Source organism: Carcharodon carcharias, chromosome 5, assembly GCF_017639515.1.
Source record: "Carcharodon carcharias isolate sCarCar2 chromosome 5, sCarCar2.pri, whole genome shotgun sequence".
Taxonomy (NCBI): domain Eukaryota; kingdom Metazoa; phylum Chordata; class Chondrichthyes; order Lamniformes; family Lamnidae; genus Carcharodon; species Carcharodon carcharias.
In genome coordinates, this window is record NC_054471.1 from 16,940,877 (window position 1) to 16,962,742 (window position 21,866).

A 21,866-nucleotide genomic window follows, 5' to 3' on the forward strand; every position below is an offset into this window, starting at 1 on the left:
TTTGCTTGCTCTGTTTCTGAATGGTCTCTCTCTCCCTCTGCATCTTTTATCCTGCCTGTTATCCAATTAACCTCTGCCTCACCCCAATCATCGTCAGCCCCAATGTAAGGATACCTCCCGTGGCCAACCAGGAATACTTTACATGGTTGTTGCCAGCCTTACATATTTATATAAGTAATGCTCCTTGTATCTCAATGCATTTATATGCTGTGGTTCCTTATTTCATAGAGAGAGAAAGACATTTATATTCCATTCCCACACAAGCAGTTTTTGAAACACAGCCTCAAGATCTCATCCTTTTGCTGCGAGTACAATTTGACATAATTTTCCTATAATTCCCCTTACAAGGAAGGGTATCTAATTCAGTCAAATGTTAGTAAACTACAAGGCTAGATGTAAGTTTCTTAAAGTTAGGTTTTAACAATTGTTATGACCACAGCAGGTGTTAATTGCTGTGCAAACCAAATCCCAGAGGGAAACCTAGCTTACGGGCCACAACCTTTTTTTGCATTCTAGTAATGAGGAGAAGACATACCAATCTCAGCAGTACAAGATGCAGTAAACCTTTTGGGTTTTTAAAAATTAAAAGTAAAAGCTTTATTAGCAAAAAAAAGAAACTTAAGCACACAAGATTTTACTGACACAATTAAGGTTAGTCTTACAAAACATTCCCCCAAAACTGTCTACTTGGTCAAACCCACAAGTAAATATTTTCCAGGCAACACTCCCTTACAGATATTTAAATGTGGAATCCAGTAACATAGAAACATGGAAAATAGGAGCAGGAGTAGGCCATTGAGCCCTTCCAACCTGCTCCACCATTCATCATGATCATGGCTGATCATCCAACTCAATAGCCTGCTCCCGCTTTCTCCCAATATCTTTTGATCCCTTTCGCCCCAAGAGCTATATCTAACTCCTTCTTGAAAGCATCACACAAGGAAGGTGTACCACATGACCCCCTTCCACTTTGCTATGGAATTCACTTCGGAATCAAACTGCTTGCTGCAGCTCAAGACTTCTCAACAGTTCAATCAGCTCCAGCTATCTCCAGCTTAACAGCTCGACAACTATCCAAACCAGCTATCCACAGTAATTCTAATATATCTAGTTTTTCTTTTATCTCAGTCCCATTGTTCTCACACCCCTTTGAAATGCAAATCTTTCCAAATATAAGATCTTTCATGTTTCCATCTTATCTTTGCTTCTGGGTCAATAAAAATATAATATCCCCACTACTATTTACCTATGGACTTCTGCAAGATGCAAACAATTTCCTTTTCACCTCTGATTCTCCTTTAAAATTCAAACAACCTCTCAACTTATCTAAAAATGCAAATGTTAAATCTAACGTATTTACTTGTACCTCCAACTTAACACCTTTAACCCAAACCTCCAGACATGCTGACTCACTTTGCACTCCTGCCCAGCTTAATGAAATCACCAACACACAGACACAGACATCCAGCCTTCTTTACAGAATACCACAATACCCCCCAAAATCTTAAAAAGTAAAACCCATTCTCATACAATTAGTATTATGGTAATCTGATAATCTTACATGAAGCATTTTGGAATATTTTTGAAAGATTTGTTCAGACACTGCGGTAGCAATTTTAAACAGCCTGTTGCATGTATCTCACCTGAGAAATAGGCAGCAAACAATAGAAAATTCAGGAGCCACCTCAGCTGCCCCAATGATGATCACACCCACCCAATGCAATTTTCAGGTGTGCCTTTTTTTTATTCATTCATGTGATGTGGGCTTCACTGGCTGGGCCAGCACTTATTGCCCACCCCTAGTTGCCCTTGAGAAAGTGGTGGTGAGCTGCCTTCTTGAACCACTACAGTCCACGTGGTTTAGGTACACCCACAGTGCTGTTAGGAAGGGAGTTCCAGGATTTTGGGATTTTGACAGTGTAGGAACAGCGATATATTTCCAAGTCAGGATGGTGAATGACTTAGAGGAGAACATCCAGGTGATGGTTTTCCCATCTATCTGCTGCCACTGTCCTTCTAGGTGGTAATGGTCGTGGGTTTGGAAGGTGCTGTCTAAGGAGCCTTGGTGAATTTCTGCAGTGCATCTTCTGAATGGCACCCACTGCTGCCACTGTGCATCGGTGGTGGAGGAAGTGAGTGTTTGTGGATGTGGTGCCAATCAAGCAGGCTGCTTTGTCCTGGATGGTGTTGAGCTTCCTGAGTGTTGTAGGAGCTGCACTCATCTAGGCAAGTGGGGAGCATTCCATCACATTCCAGACTTGTGCCTTGTAGATGGTGGACAGGCTTTGGGGAGTCAGGAGATGGGTTACTCATCACAGGATTCCCAGCCTCTGACCTGCCCTTGTAGCCACAATATTTAAATGGCTAGTTCAGTTCAGTTTCTGGTCAATGGTCATCCCCAGGATGTTGAATCCCCGGGATTCAGTGTTGGTAATGTCATTGAATATCAAGGGGCGTTTGGTTAGATACTCTCTTGTTGGAGATGGCCATTGCCTGACATTTGTGTGGTGCGGATTTTACTTGCTACTTGTCACCCCAAGCCTGGATATTGTCAAGTTCTTGCTACATTTGGACATGGACTGCTTCAGTTTCTGAGGAGTCACAAATGCCACTGAACATTGTGCAATCATCAGCGAACATCCCCACTTCTGCCCTTATAATGGAAGGAAGGTTATAGATGAAGCAGCTGAAGATAGTTGGGTCTAGGGCACTACCCTGAGTGATGCCCTCGAGCTGAGATGACAGACTTCCAACAACTACAACCATCTTCCTTTGTGCTAGGTATGACTCCAACCAGTGGAGAGTTTTCCCCCTGATTCCAATTGACTGCAGTTTTGCTAGGGCTCCTTGATGCCACACTCAGTCAAATGTGGCCTTGATGTCAAGGGCAGTCATTCTCACCTCACCTCTGGAGTTCAGCTCTTTTGTCCATGTTTGAAACAAGGCTGTATGAGGTCAAGAGCTGAATGGTCCTGGTGGAACCCCAACTGTGTGTCAATGAGCTGGTTATTGCTAAGCATGTGCTGCTTGATAGCACTGTTGATGACCCTTTCCATTACTTTGATGATGGAGAGTAGATGGGGTGGTATTTGGCCAGGTTGGATTTGTCCTGCTTTTTGTGTACAGGACATACCTGGGCAATTTTCCACATAGCCGGGTAGATGCCACCATTGTAGCTGTACTGGAACAGCTTGGCTAGGTGCACGGCAAGTTCTGGGACTCAAGTTTTCAGTACTGTTGTCGGAATATTATCAGGACCCATAACCTTTGTGGAATTCAGTGCCTTCAGCCATTTCTTGACATCACGTGGAGTGAATTAAATTGGCTGAAGACTAGCATCTGTGATACTGGGGACCCCCGGAGGAGGCTGAGATGAATCATCCACTCGGCACTTCTGGCTGAAGATTGTTGCAAATGCTTCAGTCTTATCTTTTGCACTGATATGCTGGGCTCCCCATTGTTAAGGATGGGTATATTTGTATTGCCTCCTCCCCCCAGTGAGTTGTTTAATTTTCCACCACGATTCACATTATTCATATTCGCCCGGTTATTGGGCGAGTAGCCCAATCCCCTTAGATGACACAAAAGGATGCTTAAATATATTTCAGCCCTCTAGTTTCATGACAGATTGTAGAGGTCTAACGGATTTTTATTTAGTGCAGCATATCAGCGTAGGGCGAGAGGTGTTTGAGTTCTAAACACTAATCCCTTTTGTCTCAAAGGTAACGTCACTTAATCATAAGTATTTCCGGAATCACCTAGAGGATTCGCTATCACTTGGACGGCCTCTGCTATTGGAAGATGTGAAGGAAGAGTTGGATCCTGCCCTGGATAATGTGTTGGAAAAAAACTTCATCAAATCTGGGACCACCTTCAAGGTGAGCCAATTATGAAGAGCTGTCACTATCTTCAGAAACTCTAACTCATCCTTAATACTTGTAACTAAACTAAAGTTCTACCACCAAGGCAATAAGACACTCAACTACTGTATCCCCAAACCTACACATATTTAATATAATGTGTTATGAATGCATCTGTGCTGACTTTTTTTATTGTGAGGCCTACATGAAGGGCAATACCCATAATGCAGGACACTGCCAAGTTTCAAAAGAGTGGAAGCAAAGGTGATTATGATTTTCGCAGCTTAAAACAGCGGGAGGAGAGCCAGGATTTTCACAGTTTAAAACAGCGAGAGGAGAGCTGGGAGTTTCACAGTTTAAAACAGCGAGAGGAGAGCCGGGAGTTTCACAGTTTAAAACAGCGAGAGGAGAGCTGGGACTTTTACAGTTTAAAACAGTGAGAAGAGAGCCAGGTTTTTTGCAGTTTAAAACAGCCAGAGGAGAGCCTGGATTTTCACAGTTTAAAACAGCCAGGGGAGCACCTGGATTTTCACAGTTTAAATCAGCAAGAGCACAGCCAAGGTTTTCACAGCTTAAAACAGCAAGAGGAGAGCCGGGAGCATGTGGAGAGCGGACCTATGTGAAAAGCGCAGCAATGACGGGAGATAAAAAACACTGGCAGAGAGCCCCTTCAACCTGGTTCTTCCTGTCAGAGCTGAAATGTAATGTCACAGGAAAACAGGTAGGTGATTGGTGGGTATCTCTTCCCTGTCTCTTTAGATTGATCAAGTGGTTTAAATCAGGAGACATTATTACAGCTATAGAGTACAGTTAAGAAATTCACTTTTAAAATATTTAACATCAAAATTAATGAACTAAATAGAATAGAGATGGCTGAGCAGGTGATGTGTTGCAGCAGTAGTATGTGGGGCATGGTGGACGCCGGTGCGATCCACAGTAACCACATCTGCAGCAAGTGTTGGCGGCTTGAGGAACTTTGACTCAGAGCTGATGAGCTGGAGTCCAAGCTGCAGATACTGTGACACATCAGTGAGGGGGAGAGTTACCTGAACACTGTGTATCAGGAGGCAGTCACACCCTTTAGATTAATTACATTAAATGTGGTCCGTGGTCTGGGACAGGAGGGTGTGACTGTGAATGAGGCAGGTATGGGGATCCAGAATTTAGCTTTGGAGGAGCCTCAGCCAGTGCCCTTGTCAAATAGGTATGAGGTTCTTGCTCCTGGTGTGGACGAGGGCACAGACTGCAGGGAGGATAAGCAAACTGACCAGAGCACCATGGTTCAGAGCACCATTCAAGTGGGGGGAGAAAAGGAAAATGTAGCAGTAATAGAGGATAGCATAGTTAGGGATATAGATACTGTTCTCTGCAGCAAAGACAGAGAGTCCCAAAGGCTGTGTTGCCTACCTGGTGCCAAGGTTTTGGACACCTCTTCTGGTCTGGAGAGGAACTTGGGATGGGAGAGGAAGGATCCAGTTGTCATGGTACACTTAGGTACCAGCAACATAGGTAGGACTAGGAAAGAGGTTCTGCTGAGGGACTAGGAGCAGCTCGGGACTAAATTAAAAAATAGAACCACAAAGGTAATAATCTCTGGATTACTACCTGAGCCACATGCAAATTGGCATAGGGTAAATAAGATTAGAGAGGTAAATGTTCAAAGGTTGGTGTAGGAGAAATGGGTTCCAATTCATGGGGCACTGGCACCAGTACTGGGGAAGGAGAGAGCTGTTCCATTGGGACGGGCTTCAATTGAACCATGCAAGGACCAGTGCCCTGATGAATCATATAACTAGTGTTGTAGATAGGGCTTTAAACTAATTAGTTGGAGGGAGGGTTCAAGTGAAGGGAAGTTTAGAAAATCAAAAATAATCGAGAAAGTAGAGGTCCAGTGTACTGAAGAGGCGAACTATAATCAAAGTATGACAGGAAGGGTCAGAAAATATAAGCAGAAGGGTGCATTAGAAATTAGAACCAGAATGAGTAATAATGGTAAAAAGTCAAAGCTTAAGGCTCTTTATATGAATGCACACAGCATTTGTAACAAGATAGGTGAGTTGACAGCACAAATAGAAATAAATGAATATGACTTGATAGCTATTACAGAGATGTGGTTGCAGGGTGACCAAGACTAGGAACTCAAGGGTATTCAAGGGCATTCAACGTTTCTGAAAAATAGGCAAAAAGGAAAAGGAGGTGGGGTAGCTTTGTTAATAAAGGAAGGTATCATTGCGCTGGTGAGTCACGAAATAGGTGCACTAGGTCATGATGTGGAATCAGTTTGGGTAGAAATAAGGAATGGCATGAGGAAGAAGTCACGGGTGGGAGTCGTCTATAGGCCCCCGCAGAGTCGCCTCACTGTAGGACAAAATATAAATTGGGAAATAATGGAGGCATGTGAGAAGGACGCTACAATTGTCATGGGTGATTTTAATTTGCATATTGATTGGACAAATCAGATTGGCAGGGGTAACATGGAAGGCAAATTTGTAGAGTGCGTTAGAGATTGGTTCTTAGAACAATACTTTGCAGAACCTACCCAGGAACAAGCTACTTTAAATCTAGTAATATGTGATGAGATGGGATTAATAAAAGATATCGTAGTTAAGGATCCTCTAGGGGGTAGTGATCACAACATGATAGAATTTCAAATTCAGTTTGAAGGCGAACAACTTGGATCTCAAACCAGTGTCCTCAACTTAAATAAGGGCAATTACAGAGATATGAAGAAATGATTGTCGAAAGCAGGCTGGGAAAATAGACTAAGGAGAAGGTCAGTGGATGAGCAGTGGCAGACATTTAAGTAGATATTTCATAACGCTCAGCAATAATTTATCCCAGTCAAAAAGAAGGACTCAATGAGAAGGATAAACCACCCATGATTAACAAAGGCAGTAAAGGAGAGTATCCAATCAAAAACTAAGGCATTAAGTGGCGAAAACTAATGGTAGGAACCAGTAGCGGATGACTAAAAAGCTAATAAAAACAGAGAAAATTGATTGTGAAAGTAATTTGGCAAGAAATATAAAAATAAACAGCAAGAACTTCTACGGGTGTATAAAAGAGAGTAGCTATTGTGGGACCGTTGGAGTATGTGACTGGAGAATTGGTAATGGGGAAGATAGAAATGACAGGTAATTTAAATCAATATTTTGCATTGGTCTTCACAGTGGAGGGTACTACAAACATTCCAAAGATATCAGATAAGCAAGGAACTAATTGGGGGTAAGATCTTGTCTCTATTACAAAGGACAAAGTATTTGCGAAACTAATGGGACTAAAGGCAGACGATTCACCAGGACCTGATGGCCTGCGTCCCAGGGTTTTAAAGGAAGTGGCTGCAGAGATAGTGGAGGCACTGGTCAAAATAATCCAGAACTCATTGGATTCCGGGAAGGTCCCAGCGGATTGGAAAATCGCTAATGTGACACCCCTGTCCAACATGGCTGGGGGGGGTGGGGGGAGACAAAAAGCAGGAAACTATAGGCCTGTCAGCCTAACATCTGTCATTGGGAAAATGCTAGAGTCCATTATTAAGGAAGAAATAGTAGGACATTTAGAAAAGCTCAATGCAAAAAGAGTCAAAATGTTTAGTGAAAGGGAAATCGCGTCTGACAAATTTGCTAGAGTTTTTTGAGGATATAACAAGCAGAGTTGATTAAGGGGAACTGGTAGATGTAGTGTATTTGGAATTCCAGAAGGCATTCGATAAGGTGCCACATAAAAGGTTATTGCACAAGATAAGAGCTCACTGTATTGGCGGTAATGTATTAGCATGAAGTGAGGATTGGTTAACACACAGAAAACAGAGAGTCAGGATTAATGGGTCTTTTTCAGGTTGGAAAGACGTATCTAGTGGAATGCCACAAGAATCAGTCCTAGGTCTCAATTATTTACTATCTATATTAATGACTTGGAGGAGGGGACAGAGTGTAGTATATCAACATTTACTGACAATATGAAAATAGGTGGGAGGGCATGTTTTGATGAGGACACAAGGAATCTGCAAGGGGATATAGACAGATTGAGTGGGTGGGCAAAAACTTGACAGATGGAGTGTAATGTTGGAAAGTGTGAAGTCATGCACTTTGGTAGGAAGAATCAAAAGGCAGACTATTATTTAAATGTAAAGAGACTCCAAGAAAGTGTAGCACAGAGGGATCTGGGTGTTCTTGTGCATGAAACACAAAAGGTTTCACGCAGGTGCAGCAAGTAATTAAGAAGGCAAATTAAATTTTGGCCTGTATTGCTGGGGGTTGGAGTTTAAAAATAGCGAAGTCTTATTACAACTGTACAGGGTGTTGGTAAGGCTGCACCTGGAGTACTGTGTACAGTTTTGGTCCCTGTAGTTAAGAAAGCATGTACTGGCACTGAAGGTAGTTCAAAAGAAATTCACAAAGCTGATTCCTGGGATGCAGGGTTGACTTATCAAGAATGGCTAAACAGGTTAGGCCTTTATTCATTAGAGTTCAGAAGAATGAGGGGTGATCTTATTGAAATGTACAAGATTCTGAGGGGGCTTGACAGGATAGATGTTGAGAAGATTCCACTAGTGTAGAATCTCGAACTAGGGGACATAGTTACAGAATAGGGGGACACACATTTAAAACTGAAATTCGACAGAATTTCTTCTCTTAGAGGGTAGTGAATATCTGGAATTCTCTACCCCAGAGAGTTGTGGAGGCTGGATCACTGAAAGTATTTATTGAGGAGGTAGAATTTTGAAATATCGGGGAATTGAGGGCTATGAGGAGCTGGCACGAAAGAGGAGTTGAGGCCTGGGGGCAGTTCATCCATGATCTTATTGAATGTCGGGGCAGGCTTGAGGGGCCGAATGGGCTACTCCTGTTCCTATTATGCTCTTATGAAACCACACCCACCTCCACCCCACTCCACTTGACCGATTGGCGGCAGCTTTGCCCATTGGACTGCATGCTGTGCGCTCAGCTCAGGCACAGGCATTCGCTCGGCATGATACTGAACTCTTCTTCCGCCGTCTTCGTCTCCGGGCTCACTTCTTTGGGCAGGAGTCCTCTCCCAGTTCAACGGATCCTTTTACCCATCTCCAATATTCTCCCTCCACCTGGACACCTCCCTCTGGATTCTTACCTTCTCTCGATCTTTTCATTGAGAACTGTCGGCGCGACATTAGTCGTCTCAATTTCTCTGCTCCTCTCACCCATTCTAACCTGTCTCTCTCTGAACTTACTGCACTCCATTCTCTCAGGTCCAACCCCGACATTGTCCAAACCCGCTGACAAGGGTGGTGCTGTTGTTGTCTGGCGCACTGACCTCTACCTCGCGGAGGCTGAGCGTCAACTCGCAGACACTTCCTCCTACCTCTCCCTGGACCATGACCCCACCACTGAACATCAAGCCACTGTTTCCAGGACTGTCACTGACCTCATCTCCTCTGGGGATCTCCCTCCCACAGCTTCCAACCTGATAGTCACCCAACCTCGGACGGCCCGCTTCTATCTCCTACCCAAAATCCACAAACAGAACTGCCCCGGTAGACCGATCGTCTCAGCTTGCTCCTGCCCCACAGAACTCATTTCTCGTTATCTTGACTCCCTTCTCTCTCCCCTTGTCCAGTCCCTTCCCACCTACATCCGTAATTCCTCTGACACCTTACGTCACATCAACAATTTCCAGTTCCCTGGCCCCTACCGCTTCCTCTTCACCATGGACGTCCAATCCCTCTACACCTCCATCCCCCACCAGGATGGTCTGAGGGCCCTTAGCTTCTTCCTCGAACAGAGGCCCGAACAATCCCCATCCACCACTACTCTCCTCCGTCTGGCTGAACTTGTTCTCACGCTGAACAATTTCTCCTTCAACTCCTCTCACTTCCTCCAAATAAAAGGTGTGGCTATGGGTACCCGCATGGGCCCCAGCTATGCCTGTCTCTTTATGGGGTATGTGGAACATTCCTTGTTGCAGTCCTACTCCGGCCCCCTTCCACAACTCTTTCTCCGGTACATCGATGATTATTTCGGTGCCGCTTCATGCTCTCGTCAGGACTTGGAAAAATTTATTAATTTTGCTTCCAATCTCCATCCCTCCATCATTTTCACGTGGTCCATCTCTGACACTTCCCTTCCCTTCCTTGACCTCTCTGTCTCAATCTCTGGTGATAGACTGTCCACCAATATCCATTACAAACCCACCGACTCCCACAGCTATCTCGACTACAGCTCCTCACACCCCACTTCCTGTAAGGACTCCATCCCATTCTCTCAGTTCCTTCGCCTCCGTCGCATCTGTTCCGATGATGCTACATTCAAAAACAGTTCCTCTGACATGTCCTCCTTCTTCCTTAACCGAGGTTTTCCACCCACGGTCGTTGACAGGGCCCTCAACCGTGTCCGGCCCATCTCCCGCGCATCCACCCTCACTCCTTCTCCTCCCTCCCAGAAACATGATAGGGTCCCCCTTGTCCTCACTTATCACCCCACCAGCCTCCGCATTCAAAGGATCATCCTCCGCCATTTCCGCCAACTCCAGCATGATGCCACCACCAAACACATCTTCCCTTCACCCCCCTTATCGGCATTCCGTAGGGATCGCTCCCTCCGGGACACCCTGGTCCACTCCTCCATCACCCCCTACTCCTCAACCCCCTCCTATGGCACAACCCCATGCCCACGCAAAAGATGCAACACCTGCCCCTTCACTTCCTCTCTCCTCACCGTCCAAGGACCCAAACACTCCTTTCAAGTGAAGCAGCATTTCACTTGCATTTCCCCCAACTTAGTCTACTGCATTCGTTGCTCCCAATGTGGTCTCCTCTACATTGGATAGACCAAACGTAAGCTGGGCGACCGCTTTGCAGAACACCTGCGGTCTGTCCGCAAGAATGACCCAAACCTCCCTGTCGCTTGCCATTTTAACACTCCACCCTGCTCTCTTGCCCACATGTCTGTCCTTGGCTTGCTGCATTGTTCCAGTGAAGCCCAACGCAAACTGGAGGAACAACACCTCATCTTCCGACTAGGGACTTTACAGCCTTCCGGACTGAATATTGAATTCAACAACTTTAGGTCGTGAGCTCCCTCCCCCATCCCCACCCCCTTTCTGTTTCCCCCTTCTTTTTTTTTTCCAATAAATTATAAAGATTTTCCTTTTCCCACCTATTTCCATTATTAAAAAAAAACCCACTAGAGCTATACCTTGAGTGCCCTACCATCCATTCTTAATTAGCACATTCGTTTAGATAATATCACCAACTTTAACTTTAACACCTATGTGTTCTATTGTACTATTGTTGTTGACATCTTTTGATGATCTGCTTCTATCACTGCTTGTTTGTCCCTACAACCACACCAACCTCCTCCACCTCTCTGTCTCTCTATCTCTCCGCCCCCCACACACACACCTTAAACCAGCTTATATTTCAGCTCTTTCCTGGACTCGAACTCAAGTTCTGTCGAAGGGTCATGAGGACTCGAAACGTCAACTCTTTTCTTCTCCGCCGATGCTGCCAGACCTGCTGAGTTTTTCCAGGTAATTCTGTTTTTGTTCCACACTCCACACTGTTAGCTTGAACCATAATAGATACTGGTCCACAGCTGAATAAAGACATTGCAAGGAGCTGTGAGAGACTCCACCAGTGACTGCGCCATGGCCACCTTTCGCAAGGGGATTCTGTAGCTTGCCCAGTCAGCCACATGTTCTGCTGCCTCCTAAAATTCACATTAGTTTGCAGTCTGTGCCCGAGGGGTGAAAAGTTCTGGGGCATTTGGTGGCATTTTTTATGCTTTTGTGTTGCTTTAGTGAGCAGAAAGGCTAGAGGCCCAACTCCAAGCATGTTAATGGAGTTTCAGCTAAACGATCTCAGCTGCGGAAGGATGCTCACTTTGACAAGCTTTTCCAAGTGTGTGGCCGCTTTCCTCACTTTCCCTCCCACCACCCCACCCCGGCATGTATTTGAGTATTTCCTTCAGTGTGTGCTGCCTTGCCCCCACCAACCCCCGGCATGTGCTTAAGAATTGAGACTGTGCTGCCTGTGTAGGCCTTCATTCCCAATTGCTAGGCAAATTTTTATAGCTTGCTTGTCTGGATCGAGCACGCCTGAAGTAAGAAGCCAGGCAACATTTCCCCCCATCAGTGGGGGAAAGCCAATTAAGGTCTGCCCAGCGTGACATCTGCCAGGAAGCACTATGTGCTCCCTGTGTGGGTGGCGGTGGGGGACAGGTGGGGAGGATTCCCTCAGCCGGGAGTGCACTCTTTCACGCATGTGCGTGGAAGAGTGCACAAATCTCCCTGAAGCAAAGTGCTGCCTCAGGGAGATCGGCTCACATTTTAAACTTTAATTAAAGCTGAGAAAAAATTTTCCCTGCCATGTCCCCTCATGTGACACTGTCACATGAGTTGGGACATGTCAATAACTTTTATTTTGAAATTTTGTGAGATCTTTAAATCCTCATGAAACCTCATCTCACCCGTGGATGAGGTCTCATGCATTTTCGGAAGCCTACCAGGTCTCCCGGCCTGCCTGCCAACCTTAAGGATGGACGGGCAGGTCAATTAATGATTTCAACTACTTTGTCACCTCCTGACACCCCAAAGCCTGTCCACCATCTACAAGATGCAAGTCAGGAGTGTGATGGAATACTCCCCACTTGTTCCCACAACACTCAAGAAACTTGACAACATCCAGGACAAAGTTGCCCACTTGATTGGCCTCACATCCACAAACATTCACTCCCTCCACAACCTACGTGCAGTAACAGCAGTGTTTACCATCTACAAGATGCACTGCAGGAATTCACCAAGGCTCCTTAGATGCACCTTCTAAACCCATGACCATTACCATCTACAAGGACAAGGGCAGCAGATGGATGGGAACACCACCACTTGGAAGTTCCCCTCCAAGTCACTCACCATCCTGACTTGGACATATATCACTGTTCCTTCACTATCACTGTGCCAAAATCCTGGAACTTCCTTCCTAACAGCACTGTGGGTGTACCTACACCACATGGACTGCAGCGGTTTACAAAGGCAGCTCATCATCACCTTCTCAAGGGCAACTGGGGTTGGGCAATTATTGCTGGCCCAGCCAGCGAAGCCCACATCCTATGAATGAATATTTTAAAAAACTGGCTTGTGCTTCAGTCTATTAAGGCAAGGCGCAATGACTTTTGTTTGGCCTCTGCTCATCTATTAGATGGAGTGCTTTACAGAAAGTCCCATGTTAAGAAGGAAAGTAATGTTTTATCCATTTCACTGTGCAGAGGCACATTTCCCAGGTAAAGATGGAACTTGTGCCATGAGAAGAAAGGGAGTAAAATACATAATATGTGGGTGATGGAACAGAAGCTTACACTGTATATTTTTTATAAAATGTATCTTCATGGCTATTTCTTAATTTTAAATTGGACTTTTCAGCTGAACAATGACCATTAAGATGGCTGAGCCTCTGTCTGTGAGTTATTGTTTGTATCTCATCAAAACAAAAGAAGCCACGTCGTAGTGAAGAAAATGTCACACCTTCTTATTTCTGAGCAGCTACTAACAGGTCAGCCGGGGACTGCTCAGCCCACCTTCAAAAGGAGCTACACGAGGGCCATTTGCATTTCATAGACCAGGCTTGCCAGCAGAGATAGATAAGCTTCTAAGACAATGGCCTCTCAATTATTTAACCCATAATGGAGTGTTCATTAGCAATCCTGAAGACCAAGCCGAATTCCAGACATTTTCTTGAAGACCTTGTGGAGAGGTAAGTTCACATGGTCTAAGACTCTGGCTTGTTGAACAAGTTAATATTGCCTCACAAGCTGCATATCCCAGTCTGCTGTAACATCTGACTAGCAGGCCACACAGAAGGACAACTGGCCCCACCTATCCTACCTCTGCTGAAAGCTCTATGCCATCACCTACAAACTGATTCATTTCTGCATGCCTATTCCATCTTTTGAAGTCAACATCACTGGAAAAGTGAATCCTATGCCACTGGTTTTCAGCCCGCTGACCTCTGTGAAGGAATTCCTCATGGGACTTTGATTCTGGAATCTGCATCTCATGCAAACTAATATTTATTTCCTCTGTTGTCTCACCACTGTAAAACCTTCTTCTCTCTATCCCTCCCGTTACTGTATGTGTGTAGAGGGGGACATTGAATGTATCATATAAACTAATCTTTTTGAGTTAATCTTACCTCATGTTTGCTGTGGGATGATTAGTAGGAATTAGATCACTTAAAAAACGAGGGGTTAGGAAGTACACCACCTCTTACAAAAAGTGAAATAAATCAAAACATCTTTCAGTTTACGGACGAGTGGTGAGAGGAAAAGTTAGTGCCGCTTGAATGGACCCCTCTCCTGTCCAGAATATGAGTATTACTATGCAAAAAATATTTTTTATTGTTTTTGTGCAGGTGAAAGTGGGAGATAAAGAGACTGATGTAATGACTGGATTCATGTTCTACATTACCACAAAGCTTCCTAACCCTGCCTACACTCCAGAAATCAGTGCCAAGACATCAATCATTGACTTCACTGTAACCATTAAGGGCCTTGAGAATCAGCTGCTTGGCCGAGTGATCCTTACTGAGAAACAGGTAAAGTCGGGACATCGCTGAGTCATGGGCACAAAGGGTGCACAGGTGATTGAAATATTCTGGGAATGTGGAATCTCATGTAATATTTTGAGCTCAATATTTTTTAGTTGTCAGTGCTACTTGTAACATTCTGAATGAAGACAGTTTCACAAGATAAACTGTTCTTCTATATCAACTTGGTCATATCAGCAGCACTTTCACATGACAATCCTCCGACAAGGGGAATAATTATAATACAACTTTTCAAAACAATCCACTACATTAGTATAACATTTGAATGATCACTGAAATATACATTGCTAAGTAGCTATTTCTTTAAACAGGTTCCTTCATTGTTCAATCTTATCTAATAGTTTTCCTATGAAGCACCTTGAAGTGCTTTACTACAGAAAGACATTATATAAATGCAAGCTGTTGTTCGCTTGATTGAACAGTCGGAACAAAATTTATAAGTACTTTTATATAGACTGTTAAATTTCATCACACAGGACCTGGCTTCAATCCACTCAGCCCCTGTTTCTAATAGGCAAATTGTCCACTCCTTGGGAATAATTTAGACTTTGAGTGATAGTATGATTCAACACCTACTTCTTTCCTAATTTCATTTCATTTAAAGTCAATGAAGAGTGTCACTTGTATGATGCAGGCAGGAACTGGAGACCAGCTGATGATCACACTGTTGATTGTTGCAACTTGAAGCGAGTTTGAGTTGAATAGACTGAGGGCAATGTTCACTCTTACTGCCTTAGCCAAGGTTGTGTGCACTGTGGAAGTGGGCTGCATTTCCTGCCACAGGAGGTGACATGTTTTTGAGCCTGTCTGGAGAATACTCCTTTTTAAGTATTGTTCCTCTGAAACCTGCAGGTACGAGGTCTGAGGTCTGAAAACTCAAGTGGATTGGGTGACCTTCTAACTCCCTTCCTTCTATCTAAACTCCCTGAGCTGCAACTCTGTGTGGCCATCCATTATCTCCTCCTCCTCCTTACCTATATAGTTGTAACCCAACCACTATTTGCATGATGCCAACATGAGTACTGTAAGAAGCCTCCTCCAATGTCATCAATCTATTATGACACAGCCGATGGTAAATGCTGAGTTGTTCAAATCCCAGATGGAAACTTGAAATAACTGCCACAACTAATTTTTAGTTTGTATAAATTTCGAGATGCATGCCTTGAATTCAATAGTAATAAGACCACCAAGTCGTATAAGTTTTTACAAAACTAGATTAAACATTTATTAATGAGAGAAATTATTTTAAATACATACGTAGATCTACAAATTATTACTGTGATAACTTTTAAATCCCCTCATCAATCTAACTCTCAGTTACACTTTCATTAAGGCAACAGTAAGACACATAGATTTTAAAAGATCCAGGTAAAGAAACATGATACCCTGAACAAAGTGAATTCTCTTCACTTCAGCCCCTGGAAACAGCAGCTTGAGGCATGGATGCTGAAGGCTTTTTCATGCTTCTAAGATCTTAAAAATGCCTGCACTTATACATAGCCTTTGCTCCTTTATACATATTTTCCCCTTTGAATGCAAATACCCATTGTTTCACTATGCCTTTGGACTTTATCTCCCTGAGAATAAAACCCTCTGATAGCACTAAGTTTTAACAGTGATCCTTGGGAAAGATAAACACACTGGGTGGGTTTTTCTGCACCTGCCCGCCAGCGCGACCTTCTGGTCCCGCCACAAATCAATGGGCTCCTGGCTGGAGCGCCACCTCACCCATGGTGGGCCCCACCCATAACAGGGCTGGAAAATCCCAGCCACTGTTTCTAAACTTCATCTGACTAGGTGGCACATTTCAACCCGCCTTTGAAAACAATCTAATCTGGATTATTTCAAAATGCAAATGTTCCCTTGACATCTATGTTTCTGAACTTCCCCATGTTTACCTTTAACATTTCAAACCTAACCTCTCTCCTTAGATCAAAGCACCCAGCCTCTAATTCAATTAAATCTCTCACACACACAACATATAAACACATCCCACTATTACCCTATTTTACAATACATTCCAATAATATTATGAGAGTTATTATATCTTCTTGACAAAACTACAGTACAATCAAAGAAGGATTATAGAAGGATTATACCATTCAACTCTTGGAGTCCATGCCAGTGCTCTGCAAGAGCAATTTTGCTCGACCTACTTGTCTGCTTTCCATGTAGCGCTGTGTTTTTTTTTTCCTTCAGCTGCTTATTCAATTACCTTCTGAAAGCCAAGCTTGAGTTTGACCTCATCATCCTGTCATACATCGTAACCATTCACTGCTCAAAGAGATTTTTCCCAATGGTGCTTTTGGTTCTTTTCCAATGATCACAAACCTGTGTCCTCTGGAACCATTCAATAAGATCACGGCTGATCTGGTTGTGTCTGAACTCCACTTTGCCATCTGCCCGCAATAACCCTTGACTCCTTTGTCTATCAACAACATGTCTAACTCAGCCTTGAATAAATTCAATGACCCAATCTCCACCGCTTTCTGAGGAAGAGAATTCCACATATTCATGACACTTTTGGAGAAAAAATTCTCATCTCTGTCTTAAATGGTAAGCCTCTTATTCTTAAACTGTATTCCCTGGTTCTAGTCTCTGCAACAAATGGAAACATCCTCCCAACATCTGCCCTATCAAATCCCCTCAGGAGTCTTTAGCATTAATGCTGGAATATTGTCAGGGCCCATAGCTTTTTCTGTATCCAATGTCTTTAATCCTTTCTTGATATCACTTAGTGTGAATTGAATTGGCTGAAGACTGGCATCTGTGATGCTAGGGACCTCCAGAAGAGGCTGACATTAATCATCCACTCAGCACTTCTGGCGGAAGATCGCTGCAAATGCTTCAGCCTTGCCTTTTGCACTGATGTACTAGGTTTCACCAACATTGAAGATATTTGTAGAGCCTTCCCCTCCTGTTAGTTGCTTAATTGTCCACTATTGTTTATGACTGGATGTGGCAAGCTATGGGCCCTGACACTATTCCAGCATTAATACTAAAGACTTGTGCTCCAGAGCCGTGCCTCACCTCTAGCCAAGCTCTTCCAGTACAGCTACAACACTGTCATCTATCTGGCAGCATGGAAAATTGCCCAGGTATGTCCTGTATACAAAAACAGGACAAATACAGCCAGGCCAATTACAGCCCCATCAGTCTACTCTCAATCATCAATAAAGTGATGGCTGGTGTTGTTGACAGTGTTATCAAGTTAATAAACTGCTCACTGACACTTAGTTTGGGTTCGGCTAGGGACACTTGACTCCTGGCCTCATTACAACATTGTTCCAAGCAATGGACAAAAGACTCAAACTTAAGAAGTGAGGTGAGAGTAACTGCCCTTGAGATCAAGACAGCATTTAACTGAATGTGGCATCAAGGAGCCCTAGCAAAACTGGCATCAAAGCTGGAGGGAATCAGGTGGAAAACTCTTCACCGGTTGGAGTCATACTTAGCAAAAAGGAACAGATCTGATCTGTTGGTTGCGGGATTGCTGTAAATGATCTTACAGCCACTGACAAGTCATGAGACGTTCAGGTCAGCAGATTATCCACATGGTTGGCCATTGGGGCCACGCCTCATATGACCGTACCCTCTTACCCAACACCACGCCCCTACCTGCCACCCCACCAGCCTCTCTAGCCTGAGCACTCCATCTCCGCTCCCACCCCTCCTCCACCCCAAACCCTGACAGGGGTCTCCCAACCCTGGCCTACCCAAAATCCCCTGACTTATCACAAGGGCACGATTTTTAGGTCAGCATGCGGGCATGATCGGTGGACTGAGGAACGGACGTCACCCACGATCGGCTCCCCACTCCAATTAATGGCCAGCCAGTGTGAAACGTGCATTGAAATGCTCAGCGCTGCTGGGGTGGGGGTGGGAGGAGAGTTGCCGCTGACTTAAGTGCGGGTGTGGGGGAGACAGAGTGAAAACTCCCTGAAGAATTTAAAACCAATTTAAAATCCGGAAACAAATGTCCAGCATCAGAATCAGTCACCTGAATATATACATAATGAAAATTCTGTTCATGCATTTTTTTTTCAAATTTAACAATGGAAACCTCATTCCACCCTTGGATGAGGTTTCATCAAAAATGCAAAGCCCGCTTGGCAGATTCGCCTATCTGCCAACCATAAGGTTGGATGGACCATGAAAAATCAGGGACAATTGGAACTTTAATGGGCTTAATTGCCCTCTTAATTGTCCGTGGGCGCGCTTCTGATTTATGTGTACTCCCGCTGACCGAATATCACACAAGAGCAGGATGGCCTCGAGACGCTCACCCAGCATCATCACATGCTATTTTACACTCAAGCAGTCTGGGCGTGTGCCCACACACCAAGCTAAGAATTCTACCCCAAGCCTGGGAGATAACCCTCTTCTACTTTGGGATTCCCTGTCGTGTAAGTGGCCACTACTTTCTTCTGGTGCTGCTGGGTCTACAGAGCTGCTGGCTAATCTGATAGGGACAGAAGTTCCACTCTTACCCTTTTAAGGATGCCCCACTGGAGTTTTATTGCAGGGCATCTAGATTTCTGATCATCAAGGTGCCAACTGACTTTTAGGTCAGGGATCGGGTAAGCTGTCACCCGCCCAGACTGTTGCAGGAGGCTGTATAGATCAGTAACAGTCTGCCTAGTGAAACATGGCCTCTTAATGTATCACTACTCTGTGCGATCCAGAAAAGTACTAGGTCTACAGACGCCACATGCTCTATCGCCCTCCAAATTTAAAAGCAAACAAACAAAGAATAAAGAAAAGTACAGCACAGGAACAGGCCCTTTGGCCCTCCAAGCCTATGCTGATCATATTGCCCGTCATCTAAAACATTGGTGTAAATATCTCCTGTACTTTCACAGAGTAGTTGCTTACTTCCAAATCCCAGAAAGTTTCCAACATATGTATCAGCTGGCTATATTGTCCAAAGATAAGTGAAATATTTTCCTTCCTTCCTACCAGCTGATATTTGCTCTGGCATCATTTCTTGAAATAAGATTTTTCTTTTATTATGATTCCTATGAGGGAACTGTAAACCAATATAACAAAGTTTACCAAACAACCCCAAATAAAGAAATTACAAGATTTCACTTTTTGTAACTATTACTTTGAAATGAATCAGAACCAAAGCAAATTAAAAATTGATTACTACGAGCATACGAACAAGGAGCAGGAGTAGGCTGTTCAGTCCTTAGAGCCTGTTCCGCCATTTAATAATATCATGGCTGATCTGATAGTAACCTGAAATCTGCATTCTACCTACCCCCAATAACCTATCACCCCCATGCTTACCAAAAATCTATCCACCTCTGCCTTAAAAATATTCAAAGACTCTGCTTCCACCACCTTTCCAATAAGAGAGTTCCAAAGACTCACGATCCTCTGAATGAAAAAAATTCACGTCATCTCTATTTTAAATGGGCGACCCCTTATTTTTAAACAGTAACCCCTAGTTCGAGATTCTTCCACAATTCTTTCACCCTCTCCACATCCACCCTGCCAAGACCTCTCAGGATCTTATATGTTTCAGTTAAACCGCCTCTTATTCTTCTAAACTCCAGCGGATACATGCCTAGTCTGTCTAACCTTTCCTCATGAGAAAACTCACCCATTCCAGATATTAGTCTGGTAAACCTTCTCTGAACTGTTTCCAACACATTTACATCCTTCCTTAAATAAGGTGATCAATACTGTACACAGTACACAGTACTCCAAATGCCCTGTACAACTGAAGCATAGACTCCCTACTTTTGTATTCCATTCTCCTCACAATAAGTGATAACATTCTATTAGCTTTCCTAATTACTTGATGTACCTGTACTAGCCTTTTGTGATTTATGTACTAGGACATGCAGATCTCTCTGCATCTCAGAGCTCTGCAATCTCTCACTATTTAGATAATACGCTTCCCTTTCATTCTTCCTGCCAAAATGGACACTTTCACATTTTCCCACATTACACTCCATTTGCCAGATCTTTGCCCACCCACTTAATCTATCCTTTTCTTTTTGCAGCCTCCTTATGTCCTCTTCACAACTTACTTTCCTATCTATCTTTATGTCATCAGCAAATTTGGCTACCATCCCTTCAAACCTTTCATCCAAGTCATTTATATAAATTGTAAACAGTTGAGGTCCCAGCACTGATCCCTGTGACACGCTACTTGTTACATCTTGCGAACATGAAAAAGACCCATTTATGCCTACTCTCTGCTTCTTGTTAGCCAGCCAATCTTCTATCTATGCCAATATGTTTATCCCCTATACCATGAGCTTTTATTTACTACAGATATGATACTTCAAATAACAAGCTAAATTTCATTTTAAATAGTCAATACAACAAAGACTACAGCCACAATAATTCCCTTTCAGCCAGTATGACATTATGTTTCCACAATATGCTGTACTTTATTCACACAAGGTAAGTCAAAAGTCCCATCTGATTAGAGCAATCACGTCCAAGTTTCATGGGGATGATTCTCATCAGTAAGGCACGGTTCTACATAAACTGTCTCCCTCGGGTCACAACAGTCCTGATAGTATCACACTCCAGAATCCTTTTTCAACTGATCAACCAAAATCACCCTGGTTCATGGTTTGACCACTTCTGTAAAACACCCAGATCTTCAATGTCTCTGAGCTATTCACACAGTTTTCCAGGTTTTAGACCTTTTTAGTCTGCTTGCACAGTGCCTCCTTGACTCCTGCATCTGTGTGCTGATCACCATTTGCCTTCAGCTCTCCTTTGTGTCTGCCAGCCACATTCATTTTGTATGTTAACTTCCTTCCTGTTGGTGTTGCTTCCAGGTCAAGGGTTGCCAAATCACATGGAAGTGTATTCCTTATTATTCAAGAAAATTACAATTGATCCCTTTGCAATTTATGCAAACTCTTTAAGGTCCTTTTCAAACATTCCTAAAAAACGATATATTCCACAAACATTTTAAAGAAAGTACACATTTTCCTTGCTACATTGTTTCCAAGTCAAATGTCGTCACACCTTATTTTTACCTTTGATTTGGAGCCATTGATGTTACCATTTTCAACTTTATAGGAGTTGGAAGCAGAGCGTGTGCAGCTGATAGAGGAAGTCACTGCCAACAAACGCAAAATGAAGGAATTGGAGAATAACCTGCTATTCAAGCTCAGCACTACCAAAGGTAAATACTTCACAGATAACCATTTCACATACTAATCCTTAATGTTGTTTCAATCCCTGCAACTGATATTTTGCACCAGTCAGCTAAAAACAGTCATTCACTTGAATAAGATATCACCTGAAGACCTATACCAGACTCCCTCTGGCAAAGGAAAGACACCATGGTACCGTCAAAGAGTATTCTGTCAAAAATATTTATTATTGTCCTGAAGACAGCTTCAAACTGATTGAGTTTTGTAAATCTTCTAAGAGTGGAGATAAGAAGGCTCATG

General features: G+C 43.6%; 1 protein-coding gene across 1 annotated transcript in view; it reads left to right on the forward strand.

The window, feature by feature from the left end:
* LOC121278115 (dynein heavy chain 8, axonemal-like) overlaps nt 1-21,866 on the forward strand; it is a 1,831,678-nt gene that overhangs the window by 1,511,195 nt on the left and 298,617 nt on the right. The window contains exons 76-78 of the mRNA XM_041188200.1: nt 3,723-3,878; nt 14,242-14,424; nt 21,490-21,595. Coding sequence (XP_041044134.1) covers nt 3,723-3,878; nt 14,242-14,424; nt 21,490-21,595 — 445 coding nt within the window. The remainder of the gene's footprint in view (nt 1-3,722; nt 3,879-14,241; nt 14,425-21,489; nt 21,596-21,866) is intronic.